The sequence below is a fragment of the Enhydra lutris genome, unplaced genomic scaffold, assembly GCF_002288905.1.
Source record: "Enhydra lutris kenyoni isolate GAN:26980312 unplaced genomic scaffold, ASM228890v2 scaffoldscaffold23, whole genome shotgun sequence".
NCBI lineage: Eukaryota > Metazoa > Chordata > Mammalia > Carnivora > Mustelidae > Enhydra > Enhydra lutris.
The window spans coordinates 6,668,637-6,681,987 of record NW_019154107.1 but is presented as its reverse complement, the minus strand read 5'-3'; the positions used below and the strand labels follow the sequence as shown (position 1 = coordinate 6,681,987).

Below are 13,351 nucleotides of genomic sequence, written 5' to 3'. Positions count from 1 at the left end.
TATAGGAAAAGCAAGAAAGCAAAGCAAAGCAAAACAAAACAGAACCCTGTCAATTTAAACATTAAGTCAGTTTAAAAAATCAAATCTGCACTATAGTCAGAAAGACAAAGGTTAAGCAAAAACACAGCTTTTAACCATTAAAGACTATTCTGGAACAGCACATGCAACTGGTAAAAACCAAAATCAAAGCAAAAGACTACGAAGATGCAGGAGAGGTAATTCCTGTCTCAATGGAGGGAATATAAGCACTTCTGAGAAGAAATGTTAAGACACAACCGAGTTAAGACAATTAAGAAATGATGGAGACATTAAATTCAGGGCTAGGTCAATGAGCAAAGATGCCCAAGAGGAAAAGAATATACAATTTATTAAAAAAATATTTTATTTATTTATTTGAGAGAGAGAGAGAGAGAGAAAACATGAGCAGAGGAGGAACAGAGGGAGAGGAGCAAGTAGACTCCATGCTGAGTGCGTAGCCCAACATGGGGGTCCATCTCACAACCCTCAGGATCATGACCCGAGCCGAAGTCAAGAGTCAGAGTCTTAACCTGCTGAGTCACCCAGGCACCCCAAGGGTATGCAATTTAAAAATAATCCCAGATGGTTAGAGAAAAATACAACTCAGATCAAATCTACTTAAATCCCAAATATCTCTGAGAGCCTGAGACAGTTACGGATGACTATATATCCTCTAATTTACTTGAAGCAAGTGGGGCTGCTGTTTTTTTTTTCTTTCTTTCTTATTTCTTCACTGACTTTTAAGAAAAAATGTCACATTTGTTATAAATTTGAGCTGGTATAAAAAGGACACAAAGTCAGTAACTGATAAAACGACAAAGTGCTTCCTTAGAACTATTTAAGAAAAAAAAAAAGAATGTCATCTGCTTCTAAGATTACAGACCTTTTAATGTTGAAGGTTGCATTTTTAAAAGAAGTAACTGATTATACATTATAAGTAGCTGATCCAACACATTTCCAGTAAAAAGCACTAATTTTGAGGGGAAAATTTAGTATAACTATATCTAACCCCAATTGCTTTAAGTCATGTTATAATAGATTACTATGGATGTTACACAAATACTGATAATTTAATATTCCTGAAACTTATAGTACATTTTATCATGATACTTAAAGGATCTACTTTCTTCTCTGCTATGAGTATTATAAGCTCTTTCTCCTAATTAATCTGCAATTAATTCAACCAACCTCCAATTAGTCTTCTACAACATTACCCTACTTAGACAATAAAGCCGTCTCTAGACTGGGTTTTAAACCTGGGCTAAAATAGACTCCTACAGACCAAAAATGGTTCTGGGATTTCTCTTTGTAGTGTAATTTAGATGTCATATCTAATTTGCTGTCATGACTATTGTTTCACTGTGCAATTTGTATGTCGTTTTGAATGGTAAAGGCATCATAGCTTTATTGAATTAAACTTTCTGTCTTTATTTAGGGTCTGATGTTACATGTTTGTGCGTATATGTTTATGTCTCAAAAGCTGCTTCTGACATCAAGCAGTGGTAGAAAAAGATTGTGCTCTTTTGATATGTTTTCTCCTATCTCAGTAAATACAAACACAAACTGGAAAAAAAGCCCTCTTCAAACTAAAGAAACAATTTTAAATAGTAATAATGACATTATTATTATTTCACTTTGAGAGACAGAGATCGCTAAATAAGCTATGCACATTAAGGAATTACAGAAGGCCTGGCTGTTTTATAATCTCAATTCCTTGACTCTCAATTCCGTTAATCAATTCTTTCCTAAGAAAAATCTCCCCTTTCCATTGACAGTCTCAAACATAAGATGCTATTTTTACAATTTGATAATCACGAAGAAATTCAAAATTCTCCTTGGCTTTAATTCCTAAGGAACAAAGGCCATTTTACTTATATCACAATACTCAGTTTTGTGTTGGTCTGCCTGTAATTGTCCTTCTTATCCTGGCCTGTGCATTCAAGTTCTAAACTAAAGTCAGGACTAAGATTAAACATGGAAAGCCTTCCAGGAGACCACTGGAATAGCCTTTTAAATAATTTTTAGTGCATGAAATTTCATAAAGTTTTTACTAGATAATTACACTTCCTGATTTTGTAATTAGTGGAAGTACATGCAATTACATAATAATTATGATAGTAATTACGTAATTAAGATGTATAATTATGTAGTAAAAAACATCATGGAAATAAAACCATCTACTGTGTAAGCACAATACATTTTAAAAGTAAATTCGCTAGCTCAACTGTTTAAAAATACTTTTCTTCAAAATAAAGTGATTAGCTCACATTATGGTCTAACTGCCTGAAAATTGTTTAATATTTTTTCCTTCATTGGTGATAGAAGCATATTTTTAAAAAGTACACGAGAAAAATCTTACTGGGTTTTTCCTACCCTCAACACTCAAAAAATGACAATGTTTTGCAAATGAGGACCATCGACCACAAAACAGTCACAGAGATCCTGCAACATCAGTACCCTCCTTTGCACTGCTGTACTTACTACTACAAAAGGGACAAGAAAACTGCCCATTGAAAAGATGTAACAGGAAAGGGTTTCATAAAACTAATAATATATCTGTTATCATAGCATTCCTGTAAGTCCATATGTACGTAAAAGTGCAAAACGTGGAGTGCCTATTTACAGAAATGGGCTCAAAGAAAAGGAATGTTATCAGAATCCACAAGTTCGCCGCTCAAATATATGGCAACTTTCATATAGTACTTTAGCTATCTTAAAAAAGATGACAGAAAATGTACAGAGACAAGACACTTCCACTTATGGGCAAAGCAACTATGGTGACAATTTCCTGGAAAATGTAGTTTCTCTTCTGTCACCTTGCAAAGTCATCTTTAGTTAAAAAACAAAACAAAACAAAAACTAAGTAGGCAGCACTGAGAGAGAGAAACAAAGCAGTATGAAACTCCATGCTGCCACTGGAAAATTATCAATGTTGTCATTCTTGTACTGAGCATAAAAATCAAACAGAAAGATCAGCAACTTGGGGAAAAGTAAATTCCAAAGTAAATTGTATAGTAGCAAAATGTAAGATATAGAATCTTGCTTTCAAGTAAAAAAAATTCTAGTTCAAAGCCTTGAAGTCTTTACAAACATGTTAGACCAATGCTGTAACGAGGCCCAGAATGCAGCGGCTGGGTGCCGGCCACTCCGCGCACATACAGAAGGCCCCGAGAGAAGTGGAGGTAGAATTGCACTCCCGTTCTCTCTTTTACAAGCCACTGATCTGAGAAGCTGAAAGCCATTTTGAAAATCTTAACTGACTTCTCCTTTACTTTTCTTCTTACTTAGTTAAGAAGAAACAAGGAAGAACTCAGGCTTTGGTGGGACTTGGGGATAAAAATGTTTGCTCCCTCTCCTTGCCCTTGTCAGGCCACTACATTTTAAAAGCTTAATCACAAAATGTATTTCAAATGACCAGACTGGCATGCCAGTTCGACCATAAACCTGGGAGGCGTTCTGTAGTTTGCATATTTGTAATTATAAAGGCTTGCCAAAAGTATGGCCCTAACCAACCAATGAATAAAATGGGAATAGGCCTTAGTTGTTAAAGAGCGAAGAATGTCTTCTATCAGTGCTTCTCAAAATTTAACGTGCCTAGGTGTCACCTGGGAATCTTGTTAAAATGAATGCAGATGCTGAAGCAGAAAGTCTGGGGAGGACCTGATATTTTGCATTTCTAACAAGCTCCCAGGTGATGCCTATGCTGCTGGTATACTGATCACATTGTAGCAAGGTCTTTGGTTTGACTTGGGGAAAAAAATGCACAGAGAAAAAGTGGATTTGGGTTCTTCTGTACGGTATTTTCTCCCTCAACTGCTAAATTATTGGAATAATTATTTCAAGTTCTGTAAAACATTTATTTGTAAAATTTCAGTGTTTATAATTTGTTTCTTCCTACAAAATCAGTACATGCTCAGATTATATAATTAAGAAAGTATATACAAGTATAAAGGAGCATTACCTCTAATTCACCCAGAGATGACAACCGTGAACAATTCTAGTGTTTCTTACTAATTGTTCTATCTGGCATACAAGCTACAGGTTAGTATCATAATGGTTACTCAGTGTTGGACTTTAATATATTGTTAGTATTTCCCTAAATCATTAAAGATTAAAAGTAAGTAATGTCTAATAACATCAGGAACAACCCTTTCTCAGAAGGTCAGGGTTGTATGAAGCACTTTTTCTATTATCAAAATTCTTTATGTGTTTCTACAACCACTTAATAATCATAAACAGATAGGTAACTATCTTCTGAATTGCTGTATTAGTCTCCTATGATGAAAGTTCACTTCAACTAATTAAAGGGATAGTTAAAAAAAAAAGACCCACCTCGAGTCATTTTTTTATTTGTAAGAAAATGAAACAAAAGGAAAATGGAGTTTGTAAAAGTTAACTGATTTCAAAATTGATTTTTCTAAAAAAACCCCTTTTCACAATTATAAAAAATAGGATTTAAAGAAGGATGGATTGGAGCTTAATTGAACTTCTCCCTTTTTTTTTTAAAGATTTTATTTATTTATTGGACAGAGAAATCACAAGTAGGCAGAGAGGCAGGCAGAGAGAGAGGAGGAAGCAGGCTCCCCGCTGAACAGGGAGCCCAATGCAGGCTCGATCCCAGGACCTTGGGCTCATGACCTGAGCCGAAGGCAGAGGCTTAACCCACTGAGTCATCCAGGCGCCCCGAACTTCTCCCTTTTATATGTATCTGGTAGGTGTGAATTGTTTTGTGTGTGTGCCTTAACTGTTTTTAGTTACTGAAAAAGAGAAAAGGCTCATTTCTAAAATTTGACAACAATTTTTTCAGGAGGATCATGGGCTTTAAAAAGTGGTACAAGAATTGGACTAGACAGTGTCTCTGACACAGCCTTCTTTTTAATGCCTTGCGAGGATTTAACAAAGTAAATTCTAAGACTGTCAACTGGCTTAGAGAGGACTCCAGCTCTTCGTTTTTATTTCGGTACTTCCAGTGATAATAAAACTCTCCAGATTTCACTTCAGCAGTTCAGGAAAATAGGGGAAATTCTCAACACTGAAAAGGGATGTCTTGAGACCTTCAGAAATCTCCAAATTCCCAAAGACATTAAAAAGCATATAATTTCTTCCATAAAACTCTCATTTTCTTGCTTAAAAAAACACATCACTTTTTCTTAGATTCCTTCACTTCTCAGTACTAGCTGTTGTCTCTCTTTTGGGTCTTCATTTCCTATGAGGTAATACAATTATTACTACATTTCATGAGTGTAACTATTTAGCTGAGGGTAAGCAGAGAACAGGACCCTGTGGTAGTGTGGGTGAGGAGCAGTCAGTTTGGCTCATGACATTCTTTTTTTTTTTTTTTTAAAGATTTTATTTATTTATTTGACAGACAGAGATCACAAGTAGGCAGAGAGGCAGGCAGAGAGAGAGAGGAAGGGAAGCAGGCTCCCTGCTGAGCAGAGAGCCCGATGCAGGGCTCGATCCCAGGATCCTGGGATCATGACCTGAGCCGAAGGCAGCGGCTTTAACCCACTGAGCCACCCAGGCGCCCCTCATGACATTCTTTTGATTCAGTTCAAATTTGGCATCAGCAAAACGAGAGACACAATGCACTCGTCTTCAGTGTAACTTGCAAAGAGCTCAAACGACAGATACCAAATCTGAAAATGTCTAATGAACTTTGGTTACATTAATTTACGGCACACCTGAGTCAAGCCAAGCAATATAGGAAGATCTAGAATTTTTAATGCACATTGCCCTCCTTTCATGGACAGAATTACCTCCCAGGACTAACTACTCCAATATCCTTGAAACTGCTTTTGTGTTCTTATTTTCTACTAAAAATTCATTCAATGAAAATTTAGTGAGCTGGCCCCATGGGCAAAGTGCAGATAAACAAGATTCAACCCTCTGCGCCTCAATGAAGTCGGTGGAAAAGAAAGTCAAATAAAACAATTCAGGATAAGTCCTGTGAGAAGGGCACTTAAGGGTGAAATGGGAATGCAAAGGAAGGAAGCCCGTATTACATAACTCAATCTCTTCATCAATATAATGGGGGACAATCCGCTGCCACCTCACAGCGCTGTTGTGAGGACCGTGAGAAGGGAAGTGAGTGAGATTTCACCTCGCTGACAGGAGCATAGGAGCAGAGCAACCCTGACGGGCGCTGCTTCGTGGGCTATGGCCACCCTCCCTTGGCAAGAAACAGGGGTGACCTGAAGAACAGTCCTTCTAGGCCTAAAGAGACTCCACTAAGAAACTGGACTTCCTGACAGATGCTTTTCACAAGGCTAAGGCTACAGCACCATCTTTTTGCTGAACTTTACGCTTTAGCTCCAGTTCCTGTCTTCAACAGAGTCCTAAAACCTGGTGTTTCAATTTTTTTAAAAAAGATTTTATTTATTTATTTGACAGAGAGAGAGAGAGAGATCACAAGTAGGCAGAGAGGCAGGCAGAGAGAGGGGGAAACAGGCTCACTGCCGAGCAGAGAGCCCGATGTAGGGCTCGATCCCAGGACCCTGAGACCATGACCTGAGCCGAAGGCAGAGGCTTAACCCACTGAGCCACCCAGGCGCCCCTGGTGTTTCAATTTTGACAGAGACAAACACAACATGTTGAAAGAGGATTACGGAAAAATTCACCAAGAAGACCATTTGTTACGGGCTGAAGTGTGCCCCACCTCCCACCAAATATTACTGTGCAGGGTGGTGGTGGTAGTGGTGATTGAAATCCTAACCCCCAGTACTTCCAAATGTGACTATATGTAGAGACACGATCTTTAAAGAGGGAATTATGTTAAAATGAAGTTGCCAGAGTGGTTCCTAAACCAACAGGACTGGTGTTCGTGTAAGAAAAGATCAGGACACAGATGTGTACAGAGGGAAGACCATGTGAAGACAGGGAGAAGATGGCTGTCTACAAATCATGGAGACGGGCTTCAGAAGAAACCAATCCTGCTGACACCTTGATCTCGGAATTCTAGCTTCCATAACTGTCAGGAAATACATGTCTGTTGTTTATGCCACCCAGTCTGCGGTACATCGTTATGGGAGGCACCACGGACTAATACAGCGCCCTACTACAAATAGCTGACAGAGAGTAAGAAGAGATAAGCATCTGGGAAGAGAACAGGAACAGAAAAAAAGTTTTGTTTTGTTTTAGGAACAAAACAGTTTTGTTTTGTTTTAGGTTAGTGGCTCCCCTTCTTTGCTACCATAGGAATATGGTAAAATCAAACACTAAAGTTAAAAGGCAATTTGTGCTCAGGAGAATAAAAAGAAAAGCCATAGACCGAGGGCAAATATTTGCAAAAGACATATCTGATAAAGGACCATTATCTGAAACATACAAAGAACTGTCTCTTTTTTTAAGGCAGGGGAGGAGTAGGGGGAGAGAGAGAATCTTAAGCAGGCTCCATGACTAGCATGGAGTGTACCCAGAGGCACCGAAATACACATATATACATAATATATCTGTGTATACATATATATGAGAGCACAAGCAGGGGGAGCGGCAGGCAGAGGGAGAACCAGGCTCCCTGCTGAGCAAGGAGACCTGTTGCAGGGCTTGATCCTGAGCCACCCAGGCATCCCTACAAAGAATTCTTAAAACACTATAAACAATAAAAAACAAACCCAATTAAAAAAAATGAGCCAGGGCGCCTGAGTGGCTCAGTGGGTTAAAGCCTCTACCTTCAGCTCAGGTCATGGTCTCAGGGTCCTGGGATCGAGGCCCGCATTGGGCTCTCTGCTCGGCAGGGAGCCTGCTTCCCTTCCTCTCTCTCTGTCTGCCTCTCTGCCTACTTGTGATCTCTGTGTGTCAAATGAATAAATAAAATCTTTAAAAAAAATTAAATTAAATCAGGGGCGCCTGGGTGGCTCAGTGGGTTAGGCCTCTGGCTTCGGCTCAGGTCATGATCTCAGGGTCCTGGGATCGAGCCCCACATCGGGCTCCCTGCTCAGCAGGGAGCCTGCTTCCCTTCCTCTCTCTCTCTGCCTGCCTCTCTGCCTACTTGTGATCTCTGTCTGTCAAATAAATAAATAAAATCTTTAAAAAAAATTAAATTAAATTAAAAAAATTTTTTAAATGAGCCAGAGACACCTCACCAAAGATACACAAATGGCAAATAAACATATGAAAAGATGCTCCACTTCGTACGTCATCAGGGAAACGCAACTTAAAACAAGGAGATAGCAGGGCACCTGGGTGGCTCAGTCAGTTAAGTGTCCAACTCTTGATTTTGGCTCAGGTCATGATCTCAGGGTTGTGAGATCTCAGGTTGTGAGACCCGTTGTCAGCCTCCTCACTGGGCATGGTGCCTGCTTGGGATCTGCTTGGGATTCTCTTTCTCCTCCTCCCTCTGCCCCTCCCTGCCCTTGTGTTCTCTCTCTCTCTCAAATAAATAAATCTTAAAAAAAAAACTTTAAAAATATGGTACATCCAAATAATGGACTATTATTCAGCATTAAAAAGTCAGGAAAAGACACAGAAGATACTTCAAATGCATCTTACTAAGTGGAAGAAGCCCACCCGGAAAGGCTACATTCCACAGGATTCCAAATATATGACATTCTGGAAAAGGGAAAACTCTAAAGACAGTAAAAAGATCAGTGACTGGCAGGGGTTAGTGGAGAAGGAGGGATAAGTGGGGTGAGCACAAAGGAATTTAGGGCAGTGAAAATACACTATGATACTACAATGGTGGATACATGTCATTATGGATTTGTCTAACAGATGTCAACAGCAAGAGTGAACCCTAAGGTAAACTGCGGACTGTACATGATAACGCTGTGTCAACGTAGCTTCATCAACTGTAATAAATGTGCCACTCTGGTGGGGGGTGTTGACAATGAGGGAAGCTGGGAGCAGGGGGTACACAGGAAATCTCTGTACCTTCCATTCAATTTTGCTGTGAACCTAAACTGCTCTGAAAAATAGTCTACTAAAAACAAAGGGAGCCTTGGTTAGTGGCTCCCCTTCTTTGCTTCCATAACAGTCTGACCAGATTGGTGGTTTATCACACCTTGCTGCCCAGGCCATCTCCGATAGACTGTAAGCTCCTCCAGAGCAGGGAACCTTGGCCATCTTAGTTCCTCTAACATCTGGGATGGCACTCAACACATAACTGAAAATATGTATGTTCTGTTTTTACCATTGCTGAATAAACAAATTTAAAAGTTCAGGTGAGAAAACCAAGATACTCTGCTCCTGCAGACTTAATTTAGACACCTGGGACAAGATTTGAATGGATTCATGTCTCCCCCAAACTGTTCACTTATCCCTACTCTGGCCAAGGCCCCATGGGATGAGGCAGTCAAATGGGACCATTTTGTGATGCCATTGTGGAAATGGATTTTTACTTCATACATTGCCACTAGGTTTCTCTAAAACTGCCTTTGGAACTATTATGCCATCTGTGTAACATTCTGGAGCAGTTACAATAATAAAGCCAAAGTCTTACAGAAATAAGATTTTTAAAATGTTATGTAGTTACACTGAATATGCAGTAAACACTTCATCAAAGTGAATAACAGTCCTTTAGCATTTTAAAGGTAAGGAAAAATACCAAATGGGGTTAATTCACATTATGGACTAATGGCCCGTAAACTTTCGTTTGAAAGCAAAGCACAGGAAAAAGCTCTGACAAGAGCTACTTTTTACCATAAAAATAAACTTCTTTCAAATAATTTGTGACTTTTCCAAGTCAAATGGCCAAGTGTCAAACAAAAATTAAAGCCGCCATCCAGTTACAACCTCTAAAACACGGGCTTTACAAAGGGAAATGGTAAAACAATCTTAGGGAACTGTTGTTTGTTTACATTGTTATGCTGTGTTGTTTACGGACAGTAAAGAAGAGTACACAGTAAATACTGAAAGTATTTACTGAAGTAAATACTTCAAATGCCAAATCCAGGGCACTTGGTGACAAACAACACTTAGACTCCATTCTCAATAATGTAACTGTGTGTAATGGTCGTTGCTCTTCACAAGACTCCCGATGTAACATCTACTGGTATTCTGGCCTTGGTCCAAACTGAATAAATATATTTGTCCTCCAGTTCCAAAAGATTTTCAATTTTTTTTTTTTTTTTTTGAGGCCGGGGATGGGCAGAGGGAGAGGGAGCAGGAGAGAGAGAATCTCAAGCAGACTGAGCCTATAGCGGAACTCAAACTCATGACCCTGAGATCATGACCTGAGCAGAAATCAAGAGTCAGACTTAACCAACTGAGCCACCCAGGCGCCCCACCCCAGTTGACTCTTAAAGGGGAACTTATCAAATGTCACTTGGAAGTAAACTTCTGATCTTGGAATACAGATAGGCACGACCCAGAGTTTCAGTTTATATCCCCCTCCTAACAAGTACCCTAATACCTCTTAACGTTACTGAGTGATCTGTAAACACCCTGAGCAGGTAAATTTCAACTAATCCACTCATTCCTAAAGTGCAACTTATGAATAATAAATAAGAAGGAAGCTAAAAGGGAAAACAGTTTCATAATTAAAATTCCCTAAATAAAATGAAAGGTTCTTGGAACATTTCATGAAGTTCTTTCAGTGACACATACATTTAATATCTTTCTCTTAGTTTATTTTCTTTAGCCTTCTGACATGTACAAGAACCTGTCAGTAACTCACACTTAGTGCCATTATGACCCTGAACTCCTAGATAGTGTACTTATTAGAAGCAAATGACAAAAAAAGCATTCCAGCTCTTAAACTTGTGAAAGAGAACTACAGTAAATTGTGTGAGGGTATAGATACTGTCAAGACTTCTCCCCTTTTTGCCAAGTTAAGAAGCTTCTAAGTAGCTATTCTATTCCCTCTTATTTGCTGGGAGAGCAATGTGCACTCCTGTAAAAGGCCGGAGTAAGTCTCCAGTGACTTTACAGATCACTCCACCGTGTCTCCAAGACTCAATGGACTTTTTGAAAACGGCTGATCATCAAAGACTGATTCAGCCGTCTCAGCTAAAAATTTTGGAGATGTTTGGAAGAGAAGTCCATCCTCTAGCTGTCTAAGATATCTAGCGAACAATCTGAAATGACTAGATTCAGAAAAAAGTAAAGGGTGAACAACTTCTAACTAATATACTGATTCCCATAAAGAGGTAACAAAACAGACAGAAATAATGTACTCATAAGAGAATCTGTACACAATTCTCTCAACTCATGCCTTTAAGGAAATGCCCTTCAGGCTAAAAGAGAAAAAACTATTAATGATACTGCAAGTAAACATGGGCCAGACACGAGCCATGAACAGAAGTTCAAAAAAAACCCTCAGTTATTAATGAAAAGAAGAAATTTTTCCTTCACATTACATAAATTTTACTAATTCACTGAAAATATGCTGTATGTAGCCCAAGTTCTTGGTGAATATCCAAAACCATGAAACTAATATTTGAACCAACTCCTCCATCAGTCAGTAAACTGTTTTATATCCAAGGACAACAAAATGAATTAAGTCAAGACCTTTAAAAAATAATTTTTAGCCTATCTTGTAAATGGAAAAAACTGGTCAATTATGACTAGAACTGAAATCAGTTAAGACCAAGTCAAGGGCAGCATGGAGATTCTTACAGGAGGAAATCCAGCAGTGTTTTGAGGTTTCTTTATATACTTAAGGCTACTTCCAGCCTTAATACTGACCAACAAAATGTTGAATCAATATTCGCTGACAAAGAACATAAACACCCTGCAGGTAACGAATAAGAAAAATGCGTAAATTTTCCTTTTTAATTTTTTTTTACAGGTCACAGAGAAGTTGTCAATGTGATTTTCAGGTAGGAGAAAAAAAAAAAACATGCACTTGTCGTGACATTTTCAAATACTTTGTTATGTAACAAAGCTTTTCCCAGACCCATTAAACTCCACAGTGCTGGCGAGTCCTGCGTGAGGATTACAGGCAGCATCCAATCATCTGGGCAAAGGTGCAGATACACTCTCTTAGGATGGAGTTAATAAAAGAACTCCACCCCATGCCTCTCTTTCAAAACGAACCTAGGCTTTTAGAGAACAGCAGAGACACACTCCAGGTCTATTTTTCTGTGGTAATGTCTGGTTTTTGTAGGTCCAATGATCACGTTGCCTATGCTTACTTTATTACAATTACTAAACTCTATAGAAAATAGCATTTTCAAAATATAGCATTTAAAGAGTCCTTTTTGTACTGTTCCTCCCCCAAAGCCCTGCTTTAATAGAGAACAATGTGAGACAGGCAGTGGGGACCAAAGCTGGGGATTCCTACACCGCCGCCCCTCATGCAGGGGAAGCCTGTGCTCACAAGGGCCCCCACGGCCTGCTTCTGAGACAGCGGTGTGATGCTGCGTGAACAGCCTGACAGTAGGTCTGGCTTTTATGATGCAAATTTCCACTTTAAACTCAAAGGTAATTACAGTATTTTAACGTACCTTTCTCATGATCGGTAATAAGTTTCTCCAGTGCACAGTCCGCATCAAAAATGTACCGGTAAAAGCACAGCTGGGTGTACAGGGACTTGTCAGAATACTGCAACAGAACAGAAAATAAATGAATACCACTGTTGGTGAGGGGAGTGATGGGGATCACTCTAAACAGTGTATTCCCTACTCTCAACTTCTAGAGCAAGCAGCTTTGTTTTTTAAGAAGTGGGGGTGACTAAGAAGGAGAGAATCATACTAATGATTTGTCCCCCTCATATAGCATACATACCTTTCATAATTCAGAATAAATCCTGCCACTTCGATCATAGATTACTACTTGCGAAGCTGCAGACTGATTACCCCTGCTGTCAAAAAACTGATTTTGTCAAATTGCAAATTCCTATGCACCCTTGACAATTTGCACTGTTAATTGGGAAAAGTGGTACTGTGCTTCCTACCTGGGACCTGTCCATGGTAGCAAGAAGTTAAACAATTTCTGAAAACTGTTTAACATATACTGCCATACTATGAACCCAATTTTATGACTTGTGGTGGAAATCTATTGCCTTTTCCAGGGACTGGCTCGCAGACATGACATGGTAAATTAAGCGTAGTCTTGAGGAACATCTTAAGCACTCGTTCTGTGCTAATCCTAAGTGGACAATGTATGAACTCTGAGAAATACCAGGTGAAATGAAATAATCGAGGTTTTTGATCCCACTCACATCAAAACAAATGCTTAGTGACTTTGGCAAGTTCTAATTCAACATCATAGGAGAAGTGCCTGAACTACTATTCATTCAGCAAACATATAATGAACAATGATATTCCTGGGGTTATCCAGAGGCACTGTGTATTCTCCCTAAGCAACCGTCCTCACCCTGTGTGTGGTGAAAAACACACGCAGCCAATTCAACAGCCACAGTAAGAATTATGTGGTGAATCACATTCAAGGG

The 13,351-nt window shown here is 39.1% G+C and overlaps 1 protein-coding gene across 2 annotated transcripts in view; it reads right to left on the bottom strand.

The window, feature by feature from the left end:
* Positions 1 to 13,351, bottom strand: part of LOC111150539 (DNA polymerase alpha 1, catalytic subunit) — a 306,965-nt gene that overhangs the window by 59,215 nt on the left and 234,399 nt on the right. For both annotated transcript variants that reach the window (XM_022508033.1, XM_022508034.1), the window contains exon 36: positions 12,405 to 12,501. In XM_022508033.1, the coding sequence (XP_022363741.1) occupies positions 12,405 to 12,501 (97 nt within the window). The remainder of the gene's footprint in view (positions 1 to 12,404; positions 12,502 to 13,351) is intronic.